We start from the raw sequence: 19,035 nt of genomic DNA on the forward strand, positions 1-19,035 counted from the left end.
ACACAGAATATTTAAGAAATGTAGGGAGTAGATATACTGAACTATATTAAAGTTGAGGAATTAGGGTGTGTAGAGTTTATTATTAATCACAGTCCACACTAAAACAGAATTTAGAAGTAAAATAACATTAGATTTTATTTATGGAGATACTTAGTGTTCTGGTAATATTACTGAGTATGAATTTCTATAGAATTACATTTAATACTTCCATAGGATATGAAACAATAAAGCAGAAAACACACTTGACTGTGGTGTTAAGGGATTTCTGAACCAAATACCAATACCACAACTACATTAAGACATTTCTAGATATGATGCAAAAAGGGAAATTAAAAAATAGTTTGTCATAGAGTTCCTCAGAAATACACAGATATGCCCATCTCTTGCAAAGTAATGGAAGAGCAGTCACATCCTGTGGTCCCTTAGTAGCCATGAAAAGGACTCTGACTCTCACTGTAAATGTGAAGGAAGATCACTGAAGATCACTAAGTCAAGTCCTTAGAATAACTTAAGAACAGAGGCCAGAGATGCCAATATCTGAGATTAAGAGAAAGAAACACAGACTTCTCAGAAACCATTTCCATTGGAGCAGAACTGCCCAAACCACAATTTAAAGTCTGGCTTTCTCCTTGACCTCTCACCTGTGTCATCTGCTTCATTCACCCCCACCTACCTGGGTGTTCTGCTACAGTTCCATGCCTCTTCACAGTCCAGAGCCCTTTCCTTTGCTCCAGACAGGTGATCAGGTGTGGCTTATAGACAGCAAGACCTGTTTTATGAAAGAAAAAATGATATCACTCTTGCTAGGATTTTTCAATTACCAACCAAGTATTGTACTCAGTAGAAAAGAGAGAACATTATATCAGATTTTAGAAAATTAATCAAAAACTACTATTCCCTGATGGAAATTTTAGAATATTTAGGAAATATTTAAAATTTGTGGGTCTTGACCACGTGTGTTGGCTCACACCTGTAATTCTAGCACTCTGTGAGGCCAAGGTAAGACAATCACTTGAGGTCAGGAGTTTGAGACCAGCCTGAGCAAGAGTGAGACCTCATTCCTACTAAAATTAAAAAGATTAGCCAGGCATGGTAGCACACAACTATAGTCCCAGCAACTAGTGACGGTGAAGCAGGGTGACGGTGAAGCAGGGGGATCGCTTGATCCCAAGAGTTTGAGGTTGCAGTAAGCTATGTTGACACCACTGCACTCTAGCCAGGGTGACAGAGGAAGACTCTGTCACAAAAGCAAAATAAAACAAAACTAAAATAAAATAAAAGAAAATGTGTGAGCTGTTATATCTATTACCCAGCACTAGTGAATCAAAAACTGATGGTAGAAATTTGATTTTAAGGTGTAGATAATATTTTATACCACTAAATTTCTGAAATTACCACTAATCTAGAATGAAGGATACAGATCAGCTCAAGAATGAGTAAGATTAAAGTCAAGATAAAACATCTTGAAGATTTTTCCTATACAACAAATCCCCAAGATTTCCTTGGAAACAAAGATCTAAAATTAATTCATATAAAGCAGAAACTCCCAGAAACCTTCCTACAAAGGAAGGATATGAAATCCTTAGTATGGAATACAAATTGTGTATTGAAGTTATCCTCACCGACGGAGACCAGGTTTCTGTAGTTCTCCAACATCACATCTCTATACAAATTCCGCTGAACAGTGCCCAGGCATGCCCACTCTTCTGGAGAAAATTCTATGGTCACATCCCTGAATGTCAACAGTCCCTGAAAGAAAAACACATATTTGCAAAGTGGCTATGGGAAGAGTTCTTAATTTGGCTCCAGGTGAAATGAGAGAGGGAAGATAACAGTTTCTTAATTATATGAGTGACTGGAGTTGTTCAAAAAGACACTTTTTAACACAAAAATATTCTATATTGTATTCCGTAACTCTGAGGAATGAAACTGACATAAGATCAACAAATCCAGTGTAGGTACTATAATTTTCTGGATGATACAGTATAAAACTCAAGGCACCAAAAATGTAAACAGACATTTACATTTTTAAGTTTTACATTACATCATGCAGGATAAGTTGTGTATATATTTCAGATGGAAAAGTCATGCTCAGGTAAAAGGTACCTCTCAAACTTTAATGTGTACGACAATGCAGATTTTGATTCAGGAGATATGGAGTGAGACCTGAATTTCTAACAAGCTCACTATGTCAATGCTTCTGGTCCAAGAGGACTGTCTTTCAAACGTCCAGTAAGTGGCAGAGTCTGGCTTTACTCCAGTTCATCTGACTGGAAAATAAGTATGAGTGCCTTCGTTTTCCAAAGCAAACTATGCGCAAAGAAAATCTAAACAGAAAGGGAGCTTCCAGATTAAATGTGATAGTTCATGCACATCAGGTGGTAAATCCTCACAAGTTATCTATTAATAGTTAAGAGAAAAATAATTAACTCCACAGTGGAAAAATTTATCAGAGAGAACCTTAATTAAGTGAATAAAATTAGCATGAACTATAATAGGACAAATTAATATTAGGAGCCAATAGATGCAGACACAACATCACTAAAAGCAAACTAAAATGAATGAAAACTATATATCATATCAATATAACCACAAAGAGAAAAGTTTAGTTGTCATGACTTTAAAGCACAGTACACTAGTAAGAGATCTTTAGTGGAGTATACATAATCTATTTGTACCAGACATTAAAATGATATAATTTCCAGGTTCTAGAAACTGATGCCAAACATACAAGTATAGAAAGCTTTCAATGTGTTTCTATGATGTAGCATATCAGACAAAAAAACTGAATAAAGTCAGCACAAGACAACTTGAAGTTAATCACAAATGTCAAAATAGGTACTGAATTTCTAATAAAATAAGATTAAATTTCATTAAAAACATATATGTGTGTATCATATTGAAATGCAAACATACTTGAAGATGTAAAGTGTTGTTGTATTAAGTTAGTTTAGGAGATGAAAACAGTGATCATTGTTCATGACTGTGAAAACAGCATTGTCTAAGCAGATACCTCTTTATATCTACATATGATCTGTTTATTTATTTTCTATCCATCCATCCATAAGATGTATGAGAAAATGCACTTAAAGTAAATGGGAGTGTCTGATAAAAGGCACATTTGAAATGTATGATAAAAGTTAGATTATTACATGGTGTCCAGAGATTTGTATATCAACTCAGAAAATACAAAATAAGATTATTTCCTCAAATCTTTCAGATGATTTAAGAGAATATGCCAAAAAAAGCTGTAGTTATGGTTATGACCTGACGATATGGGAGACAATGTTCATTTCTATGGAGAATAGAAGCCCATTTTAAACTAGATACAAAATATAAAAGTATCATTGAAAATGCTAATAAATCAGATGATCTCAAAAATAAATATCTGTATGCTATTGTATAATAACTGGATCTATGAACAAATTTCAATGATCTCCCTATGTTTTTATACTCCTCTTCTTCTCATTTTAAAATAGATCCTCAGTCCAGTGGGACATGAAAAAGAGAACCCTGTAACTTTTAACTACTTAGCCTTTTTGAGTTGTTTCCCCAAAATGGCAGATTTTCCCCAAGACAAAGGAGTTGAGATTCCAAAGGCCCCCTGTGCAGACTTCCTGTTGCCAAGACTCACCATTCCTCACTAACCTGCTCCAATGCATGTAGCACCTCATCTATTTTAACACAACCTATATGCCCCAATGCACATAGCCTCTTGTTAAAAAAACTTGCTCCTTCTGTGAAGTAGGAAGTGGGAAAAAACAAAAAAATCTCTCCTTTATGACTTGGAGAAAAACAAACATGAGAATCATTCTTTCCTGACTAAATCTGGTACTCTCCACACTGTGGCCTTTTTGGGCCCGAAATCTGTAAACATACCTGGTCCAATGTTTTCAAACCTAATTTTACTTATTTTTTACAATATCTTTTCAAGAAGCCCTACTGAGTAATTCTTGAAAATGTATAATCTGGTTTACACTTTAAAAAGAATTTCCCCAGTCTGAATAAAATGAATAGACATGTGATGCTTCCCCACTAATTGCAAAAAAATAGGTCAGAAACCTGATTTCATGGTAATCATTCTCATTTGTTTCGTGTATTTTGCAATTATTTGTGAATACTCATGAAGCCTCTCAGATAAGAGCACATTAAGCCCGCAATAAGCCTATGATACTAAAGGTATTCCTACTTTTATGTAAATAAAAGTGTTATTTATTTTGAAAGCTTCTATGGATTTTCCTAACATACATTTAAAATATAAGCACAGGTAACTCTATAAACCAGTTTACAGACCAAAACACATGTAAGGAATAATTAGGCCGGGCGCGGTGGCTCACGCCTGTAATCCTAGCACTCTGGGAGGCCGAGGTGGGTGGATCGTTTGAGCTCAGGAGTTCGAGACCAGCCTGAGCAAGAGCGAGACCCCATCTCTACTAAAAATAGAAAGAAATTATATGGACAGCTAAAAATATATATAGAAAAAATTAGCCGGGCATGGTGGCGCATGCCTGTAATCCCAGCTACTCGGGAGGCTGAGACAGGAGGATCGCTTGAGTTCAGGAGTTTGAGGTTGCTGTGAGCTAGGCTGACGCCACGGCACTCACTCTAGCCTGGGCAACAGAGTGAGCCTCTGTCTCAAAAAAAAAAAAAAAAAAAAAAAAAAAGGAATAATTACACTACATATAAATTTCTCCTACAAAAGAAAATACATCTCACAGTTCCATTTCCCCCTTGGCAGAAGGGAGAATATAGGAAAGCTCAGTAAAAATAGTTAAAGGGAGTGGACACCAAATCAGAGAGTTTCAAGTTCATGACTACTAGAAGGACAGGGGAGTGGAAAGGCTCTCAGTGAAAAAGGAACAGGCCTGGAAAGGAAATGACTTGCTCAAGGTCATGCAGGTGCCGCTCCCCATCATTGGCATCACCACCTGAGTTCTGCCTCCTGTCAAATCACTCACTGTCTCCCATCACTCCTCCTCCACGGTCTAAAGTTCTACTGTCTTTTATGTTTAACTCCACATTCTCTTCTTTTATATGCATGCATGTGTACATATGTAAGTTATATATTGTGTCTACATGTATCCATACATTTATACATGTGATTGTATATTGTCTACATGGTATCTAATTAACCTAAAAATGAATGAGTGCTCATAATTAAATAAATAAGAACAAATATTTTCCAATTTCACAGGACTTGAATAAATATTTTGGTGAATATGACTAGTTTAAGATGTTTAGTTTAATAAAAACAATCATGTCTTCTGATATATCAGCAAAATACTCATTTACTTAACTTTATTGCTTTTATAATATTTGCCTAACAGAGTAGTATAAAAACGGTTATAATAAAAAGTTTAACCTGAGATGATGGCTAGATTTTTTTTTATGTCTCATGAATTTTTATAAACATAATTGTTAACAATGAATAAAGCAGACATAAATGGAATGGAAGTTAATAAATGAACCTATAATAATAATTATGCTTCATAATATGTTTATTTAAAAATGTTTTTCAAATATTTTTGGTAACTATACTCTTAGAGTTTTGCAATGGTAAATTAAATGATGAATATTCATTGACTATATTGATCATTTCCAAATAAGATATAATGCTAAGATATTAATTACTAAATATGAGTTTAAGCTTATATACATTTGGTTTCTTAATTGACAGATAAAATAGATTTAGATATGGTAGTAAATATGTTCTTTTCTACATTGAAAAATTATTCCATTACAAAGGCTATTCTTCTAAACATTATAAAATACATATTCATAAATTTTTAGCAGGTGAGCCACTGTTAAACTTCCCTACATCTTATGTTTTCACTATGAATTAAAGTTACTAAGACTTAAAATTCTTACTAACATATGGTAAAACTAGAGAAAAGAGAAACAATTCTACATGGAGTATGTATAAATAAAATAAGATGTATGTTTTTGTGCGTGCAAAAGGTTATTGAAATATACATAAGGATGTGATTTCTGGTTTAAAAAAGTAACTTTGCCTGGTTTAGAAGTTATTTAAAGGCTGAATTCAATTGAAAGAATAAAACAAAAAAATGAAAGAGATAAACTCAGTGGGTATAGAAAGTTAGACAAAAAAGAGAATGGAAACATAACAGATTATAAAACGTATATAGAGATCTTATCTTGTGTGGCCAAAACTGATTGAGATTGGATACATTTGTTTATAAAGTTTTATTACAATTAGCTTTAATATTGATAATACAGAAATTCAAGGGAAAAATTTGGCTTTCTCATTTCAACAAGATTTTCATAAAGTATTAATTGCAGATAATAAAAGTATTTGCTTCAATTTTTCAGTAAACTGTAAAAAAAAAAAAAAAAAAAAGAAAAGAAAAGAAAAAAGGAAGAAAGAAAATAACCAAATTCCTTAGTTCAATTTTTGTTTAACTATGACCCTCTACTCTTTTCCTATTCCTTCTTGGGGATTTCCTTCTGAGCTTCACAGAGACTGAGAAACTCCTTTCACTGGTCAAATAATTCAGCCTATTTGCAACATGTGACCAATTTCTCAGCATTTCTATTGGGGACACTACCCTCAGTCCTCCAGACCAATGGAATATATAAATGAGGTACTACAACATCAACTGACAAAGTTTACAGAAACTTTTAACCTTCTCTGGACTAATGCTCTCCTATTGGTATGTTTAATATATGTTCTAGGCCAGGCGTGGTGGCTAATGCCTATAATCCTACCACTCTCGGAGGCTGAGGCCAGAGGATCACTTGAGGTCAGGAGTTTGAGACCAGCCTGAGCCAAGAGTGAGACCCCGTTTCTACCAAAAATAGAAAAAATTACCCAGGCGTGGTGGTGCCCACCTATAGTCCCAGCTACTCAGGATGCTGAGGTAGGAAGATTGCTTGAGCCCAGGAGTTTCAGTTTGCTGTGAGCTAGGCTGACACCACGGCACTCTAGCCCAGGTGACAGAGCGAGACAGTCTCATAAGAAAAAAAAATGTTCTACCCCCTTTGGAAAACATTAGCTTTCTCCCTTCAAAATAACAACATAAAAGCCCATGCACCTTCATTAAGTAGCACATAAACAAGATCTCCTTAAAGGTGATAGTCTTCATTATCACAACTTCAACCTAGAAATTATGTTTATTGAAAATACCATGAAAAAAAAATTCCCTCTATCCCTGGTGGTAGAAACCATATCAAGTATTGCTGATCAGTCTCTGTGATGCTAAATTAAAGGTCAATATCTCTTAAACATTTTGTCATCCCTCCATCTAAAAATGGCTCTGAAAAAACCCAACACTGGACTATTTACCTCAAATTTGTCTCTAGGAATGACCACCTAACTATTTTAGATGGAGATTCTATTTTGGGGAAAACTATCAATTGCCTCCCCGTCCATCAAGAAGATAGCTGCATGCAATTTAGAGTGCTTTTGCCCTAATAGGGTGCCACTTCCTATGAACACATAAATAGACATCTTCCTATAACCTTAGGAAAAATTGCTGGTAGGTCAAAGTGCTACCTCTATCACACATCAACAAAAAGTAACTGATTTGCCGGCAGAGGTTGTATTAGACATCACATTGCTTTAGATTATATATTACATGAGCAAGGAGACAGAGGTACCGTGGCAAATACCTCTCATGTATACATAAATAGTTCTCATGAAATAAAAACTAATCTAGGAAAAATCACAAAAGATGACACTTTTAGAGACAAGTCTCTAAGAAAGAACCTAGATTTACTTTTCTTCCTAATGTTTTTAACTGGCTCACAATGGGATAGGTTTTTGTTGTTGTGCTGGCATACAAATCCTCTTTTGATTATCCTTATGAGCATTATGTTTCTACTATTCAAATTATTAATGCTATGGATCTCATGGTTTTACTTCTTCCAAGAAATCAAAATCATGGTATTCCAAAGATTAGACATAATAAAACAAGCAACAGCAGCTATATAAACCAATGACTGGACTGAAGTCTCATTCTTGGCACTCTGTGATGCCATTTCGATTTTGCTTTTGGGTGCTCTTAAAATATCTCACTAAGCTACATCCTCTTCCTCCTTTCCCAGTGTGGGACAGGACTATCTAAGAATGAAAATATCTGGTGATGAGGGACACCTAGACACTGAGACTTTGAGCCACAGAGCTCCTGAAGTGAAATATTTTGATTCAAGCGGAGAAATATGAAAGAAAAGAAACTTTTTGTCTGAAAAATGCAAGCCTCCTCTAAAGCATCAGGCTAAGAGAAGCACAGAAATGAGGCAGCAGTCATGTTCCACTCCCCACCTTGAGTAATAAGCTAATTAATCATCTCTAGAAACTGCTTGTTCTATGTGGCCTCTAAATTGATTGACACAAGCAGCTGTAAAGCAACCTCAAATGCCACATGCTGAACACCATAACTCACTGCATACTTCAACAACTTACAGCGAATCACTAATCAATGCCTGTGTAAATCAATAACAATTCCTAAAAAGAAGTTTGCATTGACCCCCTCCATATTTTAAAACCTGCTTATAACAAACACAAAAAAGATCTCATAGCCAAGGTTAATTTGGTCTGCACTTACTCTGGCTCTGGTAAACTCTCCAAATTATATTTTGTGCCTCAGTTTCTTCCTTTAGGTTCAAAAATTTCCAAAGTGTTAATAGCTGGGGGACAACACCAAAAATGGCCTTGTCTATATCAAAAACTGAACTTGAAACAAAGTCCGTTAACAGTGGAATGTGTTAGCAAATTGGGTGAGCCACAGCCTCAGACACCAGTACAAGTGCCATAAACTGAGGCACAGAAGCCACAGAAAAACCTTTGGAGCATAGTATTAACAGAATATTAAAGGTAACATTAAATTATGAGAACGCAAAGAGCAAAACTGAGCCATCCTCTGCTTCATGATAGATATTTAAGCTACAAAGAGTCACAAAAAGAATCAGGATGGCAGCGGCCTCTGGGTGCAGAAGTGAGATGAGATCAGGGGGCACATCACAGCTGCCTGAGGCTGTTTCTGTACCTGGATGTTCATATTCTTATTACTTAAATTCTGTATGAAACTATTTATTTTAAGAATACTCTTTATTTCTTCAGATCATATCACTCAATCCACTCTGATTTTCCGGCAAGAAAATATGAATCTTACACTCAAATCATGGAATAAAATTCACAAATAGGAAAACTGGAAATACATGGTAGCAAGATTTTACAAGGGAAACAGCTCAGACAAGCAGCCTGTTGCATCCACAGTTCACCAGGAACCCTATATTCAGTAGGTTGAACACATTTTCAAGCTTGGGGACGACTCCTAGTGTGGAGATACAGCCTAGTGTGGCTCACTATTAGGTAGTGAGCGAGAGAAACCTGAGAAGCTGGGAAATTTAATTCTGGGAGCTGCACACATCCTACTGCCCCTTCTCACAGGATGGAAATGCTCCCTCTTCCAGCTTGTCGATTTTCACCAGTGATCACTCACCAGGAGTCAGTTTAAGGTTCTGACTTATGATGTCATTATTCTGACAACACTTCTACCACCAAAATGTCTGGCATTTGCTGAGCACTAATCAATTCTCCAACACTAATTGGTGGGCCAGCAATTCAATCCTGACACCATCCGGAGATAGCACAGAACCCACAGCTTCAGGGCCTGGTCCCACATCAGTGCTCACACTTAAGACACCATTTGTAAGCCCTGAGGGCCCATCTCTACTTCTGAACAACTGCCAGGGGTTCTCATAATCCCCTTCTCATATTCAATAATTTGATGTAACTACTCATGGAACTTGTTGTGGCCCGATTACAGAACGGGGGATGAACACATAAACATACATACAGACACACAATTAAACACGCAGACACACAATTAAACACGCAGACACACATAGACGGTAAAGACTGCAGTGCAATAAAGCCCCAGTGGCTTTATTTTTATACTCCTTTTGTCCAGCAGCTACTTCCTGGTACCTGACTATCTTTAGAGCCCTGCAGCGACATGTTCCATTTCTTATGGAAATTGCTCAAGGGAAGGCAAATGTTTGCATCTTAACCTTTGGACCTCATTACCCGCGTGCAGGACAATGAGACACACCTTGGCTATTTGCCATAGGAAAGTTTGTCTATTTCAATAGGCCATTGACCTTTAGCTCCAAGAAGCATTCAGCAGTCAATGGGCCCTGTCGGGATCCATTGACTTCTGGCCTCAAGGAGCATTCTGGACCCATTGACCTTTGGACCCAAGAAGCACGTCCAGCTTCGCCAACTTTGAGCTCAAGCCAATTCTTGCACAGGGACTATCCCTACAGAACTCAATAAAACACTTTAAATACACTTAGAAATTTATTAAAATTGCTACACTTAGGAATGGAAAAATGGAAGAGATGTGTAGGGCAAGGGAAAGGGATGGGGTAAGATGGGGATGGAAAGTATACCCGGCAAATAGCTGTGATTAAAGAAACCCCCAACCTTTTTGTTCATCGAGAGCACCTCACTGCAAAAAACCCCCACCTTTCCCATTATAACTTAGATCATGCTCCCTCTTTTACCTACCATAAAGCCAGACACAGACTCTAAAAATTTCCATTTTTGTCTCATAAACAATTAGATGAACAATTCTGCTTTCACTGGTCTGAACAGAATACTTGTTAAGGCAATACAGCTTAAGTTACTCTCTCTCTGCCAGGTCCCTGAAATTGGTGCCCCCTCAGCCTTAGCCAGCAGACAACCCCTCTCTGTGCCCCTTCTAAGAACAGTATGAATACCAAGTAAATCAGTTTCTGATTTTGCCACCCCATATTCTGCCTCCCCTCTCCGACCTGTCTTCCAAACTTATTTACTCCTGCCTGTGAAAGAAGCTTGTAGATCTTATATTTGGTGCTTTTCTTATATTGCAATACTACTTTACAACATAGTCACTTCCCACCTAAATCTGAATTTGTTTCACTTGTCAATGTATAAAAATAGCCCCAAGACAATGACAGTTGCAATCATAGATGGGGCATCACACACTCCTGCCATCCCAAACCCAACCAAACTTTCCTCTGGATCCCCAGATTTCCAGGGCTCTATGCTTCTCAGGATAAAGGGCTCCTTCCATGACATTGTGAGCAGGTGGGGACATCTCCCAGGGTGGCTCCCCAGGAGAAATAATTGGGCCTTCAATGACCTCCTTTTGCAAACTCAAGACTGGCTTTGGCTTCAAGTCACTGGGCTTATGTCTCTGCTTCTCAGTTAGGGCTATTCACTTAATTGCAAATGAGAAAATACACAGTGTTTCAAGAATCCAGCAAAATCACTAAAACTCAGATTTTATGTTTATAAAAGGGAAGGAAATTCTGAAGGAAAAAATCTCAAACCACAAGTGTTTTTTCTCTTCTCTCACACAACATCAATCAGCACAGAAGACTTCTCTGACAAAAAATGTACAATTTCACCCTACCACTACAGAAGCAATCAATTTTGCAGGAGATGCCAGCTACATATCTTCAAATACAATTAAATTGTGGCACTATCTACGTGGACATAGCATCAAATCACACAGAATGAGGACTCAGTCCTACAAAACTGTCCCCACTTCAGACACCAGTTGCAAATCCAGGCCTCCAAAACCTCTGACTAACCAGCTTCAAATAACAGGTCTGAGGACTGAACTCTGATCTGTTCTTTTGCTCAAAATTCTTCCCTAAGGTGGCCTGATGAGTCATGCTCAAAAATGATAAAATCCTACTAGGCAGGTTTTGTGAACCAAATATAGTGTGGTTTACTTCCCAACCTGACTCTGGTATAGCATTAGTATCACCTAAAAGGTAGAAACCCCCCCATCTTAACTCAAGCATCCTAGCAGATCCTAAACTTGAAAGATTCTCCTGTCTGGACCTCCCAGAGTGCTCACACCTTTATCTTAAATTAAGCATATCCTTTCTGGTCTTTTCAGTAAAGCCTAACTCTCTCAGCCAATGGTCAGCCAAACAATTCTTAATCCCACCTATAACGTGCAAGCCCCCACCCTCGAGATGTTTCACCTTTTTGGGCCAAACCAGTGTAGGCCTCCCACATACTGATTTATGACTTTACCTGTAACCCCTGCCTCCCTGAAATGTCAACCCAACCACAGGGAGTCCACTTGCTCAAGGCTTCTTGGGAATGACTCTGGGCCCTGGTCCTCAAATTTGGCTCAGAATAAATCTCTTTCAAATATTTCAGAGTTTTGATTTTTCCATCCACATGTCCATGACTCCCTTTGTAGTTCTGATGAATTTGCTAGACCACCTGAAAGAACTCAGGGAAACACTTATATTTACCAGTTTATTATGAAGCATATATTAAAAGATATACACAAACAGCCAGATGAAGAGATACACAGGACAAAGTATGGGGGAAAGGGTTCAGAGCTTTCTGAGTCCTTGCTAGGCTCACCAGCTTCCAAAACCTACCATGTGCTCAGCTGTCTGGAAGCTCTCGAAACCCTGTCCTCCTTTTTTATTGAACTTTCATTTCATGGGCATAACTAATCTAACAACAGGCCATTTTCAATCATCTTAAACTTCAGCCCAAAGGTTGGGGGTGAGACTGAAAATTCCATCCCTCTGAGCACAGGGCTGCTTCCCCTGTCAACAAGCCTCCCATCCAGTGGTTTGTTTCTAGGGGCTTTGCAAACAAACCACACAGGAACATAAGATCAAGTGGGTTTGAAAGGTTTATTGTAAATAACAAAAGACTGCCTTTCACCTTTACCATTCAGGAGCTCCTTCAGGAACCAAGAACAAAAGACCAAATACTTAAAGAAAAGAAATTCTTATTGCTCTAGTCATTTAGCAAATACCAAGGCGTACGGGAGCTGAGAGACAGGAATCATGGACAAAACAAAAACAAAAGCAAAAAATATATATATCTATCATAGTATCACAGAAATTGTAAGGCATTTAAATTTTATACCTCAACAGGAAAATCAACAGTATCTAGCCATTTCAGAAAATAAACAGGTCATTTAATTATTATCTTCATGGTAAAAATTATTTTGTAAACAATCATGTGTGAATACTTCTAGGAATTGCCAAATTCTATCTCATAGGATTTATCATTAAACTCCAACATCCAGCTAACAGGATCCAGAACAGAATTCCCCACTGTCACAAATTCTCCACCAAGCACGAGAGAAACTGATGCCTGGGTAAATCTTTGTAATTCACGAATTTTTCTACTGCACTTTCTTGTGGAAATGTATTAATTTTTCTGCAACAAAAATGGAAGAGATTTTTTCTATTTCCTTCCCTGAGTAGCATTCCCAAAACAAAGTCCTGAAATGCTACTGAAAACTACCTCCAAATAAGACAGATCTCTAAATAAGAGCCACCACAATGAGGCCAGAGTGAGTGGTGGCTCGCACATGTAATTCTGACATTTTGGGAGCCCAAGGTGGGAGGATCGCTTCAGGCCAGGAGTTTGAGACCAGTCTGGGCAACACAGTGAGACCTGTCTCTACAAAAAATGTTTACAAATTATCCAGCATGATGCCACATACTTATAGTTCTACTATTAAGGAGGCTGAGGCAGGAGGATTGTTTGAGCCTAGTCACTGAGGGCTGCAGTGAGCTATAATCATGCCACTGCCCTCTGGCCTGTGCAAAAGATTGAAATTCTGCTAAAACAAATGAACAACAACAACAAAAAAAACAAAACAACAAAAAAAAAAAACAACAACAACACACTAGACCTGAGAAAATTACCACTCACTCTAGGGAAGAAAATAGGTAAATAATAATTTTTAACAAATGGAATATGTGAGTAGTTTTTATTTTCTGAAACCCACCACTTTCATGCCACTTTTGAAGTATTTTTTATCTTTAGCTGGACTGCCAAAACTCATTTTACTGTTAATGAAAACCAAAGTTGCAATGAGTGAACAAATCCTTTCAAGGTGACACGCCCAGGGAAGAGCAGTGATGACAGAAACACAGTCATGTCTGACTCAAGTATCAAGTCAGGGCATCCTAGCACTTGGGACGCACTCCCACACACAGCCTGCTCACCATACTGCTCAAAGACCACCCTCCCAGGAGCCACTGCACCATTCCTGCACCACACTGAGTGCCTGAAGTGCAAATTGCTTTGCAGGTTCTTGTACCAGCTCACTGGGGAGGGTTTTTCTTGTCCTTGGGGATAGTTTTATCCCTCACAAGTGTTAGAAAATCCAAAGAACAGGAATCATTTTTGTCCTTTCCCTTAAAAGCAGCAACTGATTGGTTGGCCACCAACACATCTCCAAGAAAGGAAAACTGGGGTTGGGATAAGAAAATATTAATGTCTCAAGGGGTCAGCTTTTCAGGTGAAAGGTACACCAGAAGACTCTCTCAGCCCCAGGGCATCCAGCAAACTGGCCCCATAGGCTCCAGCCCCATACTTCAGGCTGTCCTGTGCAAGAAGGTGACCCAGGGCTGATGATATTCACTAGACACTCCAGGACACATGGCTTCTGTGGGTGTCCTGGATCATCCTCAGATAGCTGTGTAACCCATGACCAGAAAAAACAGGATGGTGGCTGAGGACACATCACCCTGTAAAAGTCTCCAGGGAAAAAACTTAACCTAAAGACATCCTGGTAAGATGTCATGCCTAGGAAAGATAAAAGAAGGAGAGGCACAAAGAGGTTTTACAAAGGGGTGTCAAGTGAATATTCTCTAATTTCCTCTGATCTGAAATTTTCAGCAAGAGAAAACAAGTGTTCTTAAAAGACAGTTACTGATTTGTGAAATAATAATAAACAATTAAAATACTCTTTTTCCTTGGACAACACAAGAAAAAAACACAAATAATTGATAATTTTTTGAATTGTGAGGGGAAGCTGGCATTTGGGAATCTGGGGAAAGAACTGGAAATTTAGTATTTTACTGTAAGCCCTAGAAGAGTTAACACTGGGGGGCATAGTGTTGGATTTGAGACCCTGCATGCCATACATCTGGAAAACATACGAAAAAACCAGTCCCTCTGTGGAGTTTTAAAATAACTAAATAGGAGGCAATTAGACTGAAGTGACTCTAGTGCCCTTGTAAGGGCTGGTAGCAGGCATCCCTCTCTTCCCTAATGAAAAAAGAAGCCCCTCCTATCCCTCAATAACCGCCCCAAAACTGAAACAACGAAATTCCTTACTCCTTGTGCGGACATCTCTTGGCCAAAGAAGCTCTCATCCCCCACCCTAAGAACCTATATAAAACCCACCCAGACTTCTGGGTGGGGCGGCTTCTCTGGTTCCACTTGTGGGACTGTGAGGCTCCACTGGGTCCGTCTCTCAAGAGACTCGTCACCCCCACCCGGGAGCGCTCCAATAAAGCCTCTTTACTTATCCCTGTCAACTCTGCTTGTCTTTCTTTCTCTGGCGCCAGCCACTCCAAAAAAACCTTACAGCCCTGGGTTCCTACCTAATACAGAAACATAACTCAAATGTATTTTTTATAAATTACTACCTTAGTGCGAAGCAAAATTCAGGCTTAACCAACCACGAAGAACCAATTACATGTGACAGCACCTCTGATTACATAACCAGAAAATAGTCATTGTCATAGTCCAAGAAAGGTGACTACAAAACTGTAACCAATTATTGAATTAGGTTTCCTTCTTCATGCACCATATAAAACCCTTCCCTTCAAGGCCCCCGGGGACCCCAAAGCACAAACCATTGCTGGCTACTTCTGGATTCATAAATTGCCGTTTGCCCTTATGAACTCTTTAATGTTTTAACAGAGCCTTAGTCTAATTTTCAATGCGAGGAGGACTGGGGACCCCAATGAGCATAGCTCCTCCCACACACGAGCCCCCGCACACCGAGCAGGATCCTCCCATGACGACCCTCCTGCGTCCTCACCGCACACTGAGGAAGACGCGGAGCCGCGGGCGCAGACCGGCCCCCACACGGCTCCTGCTGGGCCACATACGCCTCAGCGGATGGACAGGACGCTCGGGGTCGGCTGCCGGCCCAGGCCCAGCGCCACCCTTTGGCTGAAGGGGACTGAGGACCGCGCTGTACCAGCAGGGACTCCGATCCGCAGACAACGCGGCTGACTGTGGGGAAGCCTAGGTCCACCACAGCCACTTCCAGTGGGTTCCAACTGGCCCTCGCCCCCCTCAGGACACCTGGCCTGCATACTCACCGGTTCCTGGATTCGGGGGTATCCCGCCATCCTCCACAGAGGCCTTCCAGTAACCCCCAGAGGAGAAGCTGCAGCAGAGCCACCCGGACCTCCCAGAGCAACGGCGAAGGAGCAGTGAACAGGAGGAAGCTTGGCGGCCTGACGCAAGAGAAAAAGGTCCCGCCAAGATGGTGGAAGACCCCGCCTCTTCCGCTGCTCGCCGATTGGACAGTTCCCGCAGCGGCGCCCTCATTGAATAAGGCCCCAAGCCCACCCTTTTGGGCCCTGAGTGACAGGTGATGGGATCCCACGCATTCATGGCTGTGACCAGAGCTTCCTCTCTCTGCTGGGACCTGCCCCTTCCTTGAAGATATTTGCATTTAACCTTGTATATAAGGTTATATCCATTTATGTATAACATATATGATGCTCAAAATTGGAAACAATATAATAAAATTATTTTTAAATTTCAGATTTTAATGTTCTTGGCCTCTGGTCTTTTGAAGACGCGCCCTAAATTTTAAAGAGGGATGTGATCCTCTCAGGTTGCAATGTCCAGTAGAAATAAAATATGAGCCACTTGTGTCATTTTAAACTTTCTAGTGGCAACATAAAAGAAAAGTCAAGGCCGGGCGAGGTGGCTCACGCCTGTAATCCTAGCACTCTGGGAGGCCGAGGCGGGTGGATCGCTCAAGGTCAGGAGTTCAAGACCAGCCTGCGCAAGAGTGAGACCCCGTCTCTACTAAAAATAGAAAGAAATTATATGGACAACTAAAATATATATATACAAAAAATTAGCCGGGCATGGTGGTGCATGCCTGTAGTCCCAGCTACTTGGGAGGCTGAGGCAGGAGGATCGCTTAAGTCCAGGAGTTTGAGGTTGCTGTGAGCTAGGCTGACGCCACGGCACTCACTCTAGCCTGGGCAACAAAGAGAGACTCTGTCTCAAAAAAAAAAAAAAAAAAAAAAAAAAAAAAAGAAAAAAAAAAAAGAAAAGTCAAAGAAACATGCGCATTTGATTGTAATAATTTATTTAACCCAATATATCTAAAATATTGTTTCTCTGTGTAATCAATATAATTATTTAATGAAGTATGTTTTTGATTTTTGTATGAAATCTCTCAAAGTCTCTTTGTATTTTAAACTTCCAGCCCAGCTGGGTTCAGAAAGCACATTTGGATACACATCTGGTTTTTCCACATTTATTTATGTTAAAGTTGATCAATGGGTCCAAGTAATGTCTGCTTGTTTCTTTCATATAATTGTTTAGCATTTTTTGATTAGTATTTTTGTAATTTCATTTATTTTACTGAGGGTTGCCAAATAGCAATTTTCTAATTCAATTATATCCTTTGAATATATTAGTTCTCACTCTTCCATTGAGAATTGCATTTTCTCATGAGCTCATCATTCTATTAAAAATTAGCCTATTAGGTCCAGGCATGGTGGCTAACACCTATCATGATAACATTTTGGGAGGCTGAGGCAGAATTGCTTGAGGCCAGGAGTTCAAGACTAAACTGAGCAATAAATATAGCAAGATGCTGTTTCTATAAAAAAAAGTGTAGTGGTGTGAACCTATAGTCCCAGCTACTCAGGAAGCTGAGGCAGAAAGATCTGCCATGGCACTCTAGCCCTAGTAACAGAGTAAAAAAAAAGAGAGATAAAAAAACAACTAGCCTATCAGGAAAGGAAAGATAAGAGCTTGATTCTTTCTTTTATCAGTTGTCACAATGATGGTGTGGCCCCAGCAAACAAACAAAACAAATAAAAACAAACAAAAAAAAATGGATAATTTCCTAACATTATTTTTTGTGTTTTTGATGAAATTTATACACTGCCATCTAAGTTTCTTTTTGAGCTCAAATCATCCCATCTTAGATCAGTGAGGAATCATTCACATTGCCTCCTTTTTCCTTATACCATGAAACCATGTTTTGAGAGCTTTCTTGTTTTCTAGAACAAACAGATGTATGCTTCCTTTTGTCTGTTATATAAGTTGCAAAAGATGTCCCATTTGGCATTTTCCTTTTTACTTGACTTATGGTGCTTCCTGCTATACACAGTATTCTTGCTTTCTATTATATGCTTTATCAATCTTTTCTTTTATTAACATTTTCTGGTTTGAGTCATATACCAGATTTATGACAACTTATAAAAATATTTATCAGTATTTTCTTCTACTATTTGTATGTTTTCATTTTTGCGATCTAGATTTCTCCTTTGCCATTTATCTTACTGTAGCGTGTAAAGAATGAATCCAGGTTCACCTTTTTTAGGAATATACAGCTCCCAAGCACTAAGTATTAATAAAGATTCCCCTTCTGTAGTTTTTATTGCATATCTTCTCTTATGAAATTTGCTAGATTCCTGAATTTTCTACTGTCCTGGTCTGTTTGCCTATTTTTTCATCAACATCATACTTCTTTAATTATGGAATATTTTATTTAATAATGTGTTTTAATTTATCATAGGACCAGACAGGTTCATTGTGTTTCTCAGGGATTTTGGCTATTCTTATGTGTTTGTTCTTCCATGTGCACTTTGCAAACTTATTGCTGGCTTAAAAAAACTGACATAATCTATTATGAAACCAAATACAAAGCTGATATGAGTTTAAGGATAAATGACTTCTTTAACTTATTGAGTTTTTCTATCTATGAATAAGATGCAATTTTTCATTTGTTTAAGTCTTCATTCATATATTTCTGGAATTCCTTACATATATTTTTTTTTTAGCTCAAATAGACTGCACATTGTTAATTAGATTTCTTCATAGCTAATTTTCTTTTACGTTTAAAATGTATGTTATACATTTATTGTATTCTTCACACATGGTATTCATGGATAATTGTCAATAATACTTAGAAAGTCTACTGTTTTGTGCATCAATATTATATTGAATTAGTCTGCTCAACTTTTTTTTTTTTT

General features: G+C 38.5%; 1 protein-coding gene across 1 annotated transcript; it reads right to left on the reverse strand.

Moving 5' to 3' along the window:
* Window positions 1-659: 659 nt before the first annotated feature.
* On the reverse strand, window positions 660-16,423 carry LOC138382425 (zinc finger protein 679-like). The gene is made up of 4 exons (XM_069466931.1): window positions 16,310-16,423; window positions 16,126-16,263; window positions 1,623-1,749; window positions 660-769 (listed from the first exon to the last, which is right to left on the reverse strand). The coding sequence occupies exons 1-4, from the start codon at window positions 16,421-16,423 to the stop codon at window positions 660-662; spliced, it is 489 nt and encodes a 162-aa protein (XP_069323032.1).
* Between the last annotated feature and the right edge of the window lie 2,612 nt (window positions 16,424-19,035).

The sequence above is a fragment of the Eulemur rufifrons genome, chromosome 4, assembly GCF_041146395.1.
Source record: "Eulemur rufifrons isolate Redbay chromosome 4, OSU_ERuf_1, whole genome shotgun sequence".
NCBI lineage: Eukaryota > Metazoa > Chordata > Mammalia > Primates > Lemuridae > Eulemur > Eulemur rufifrons.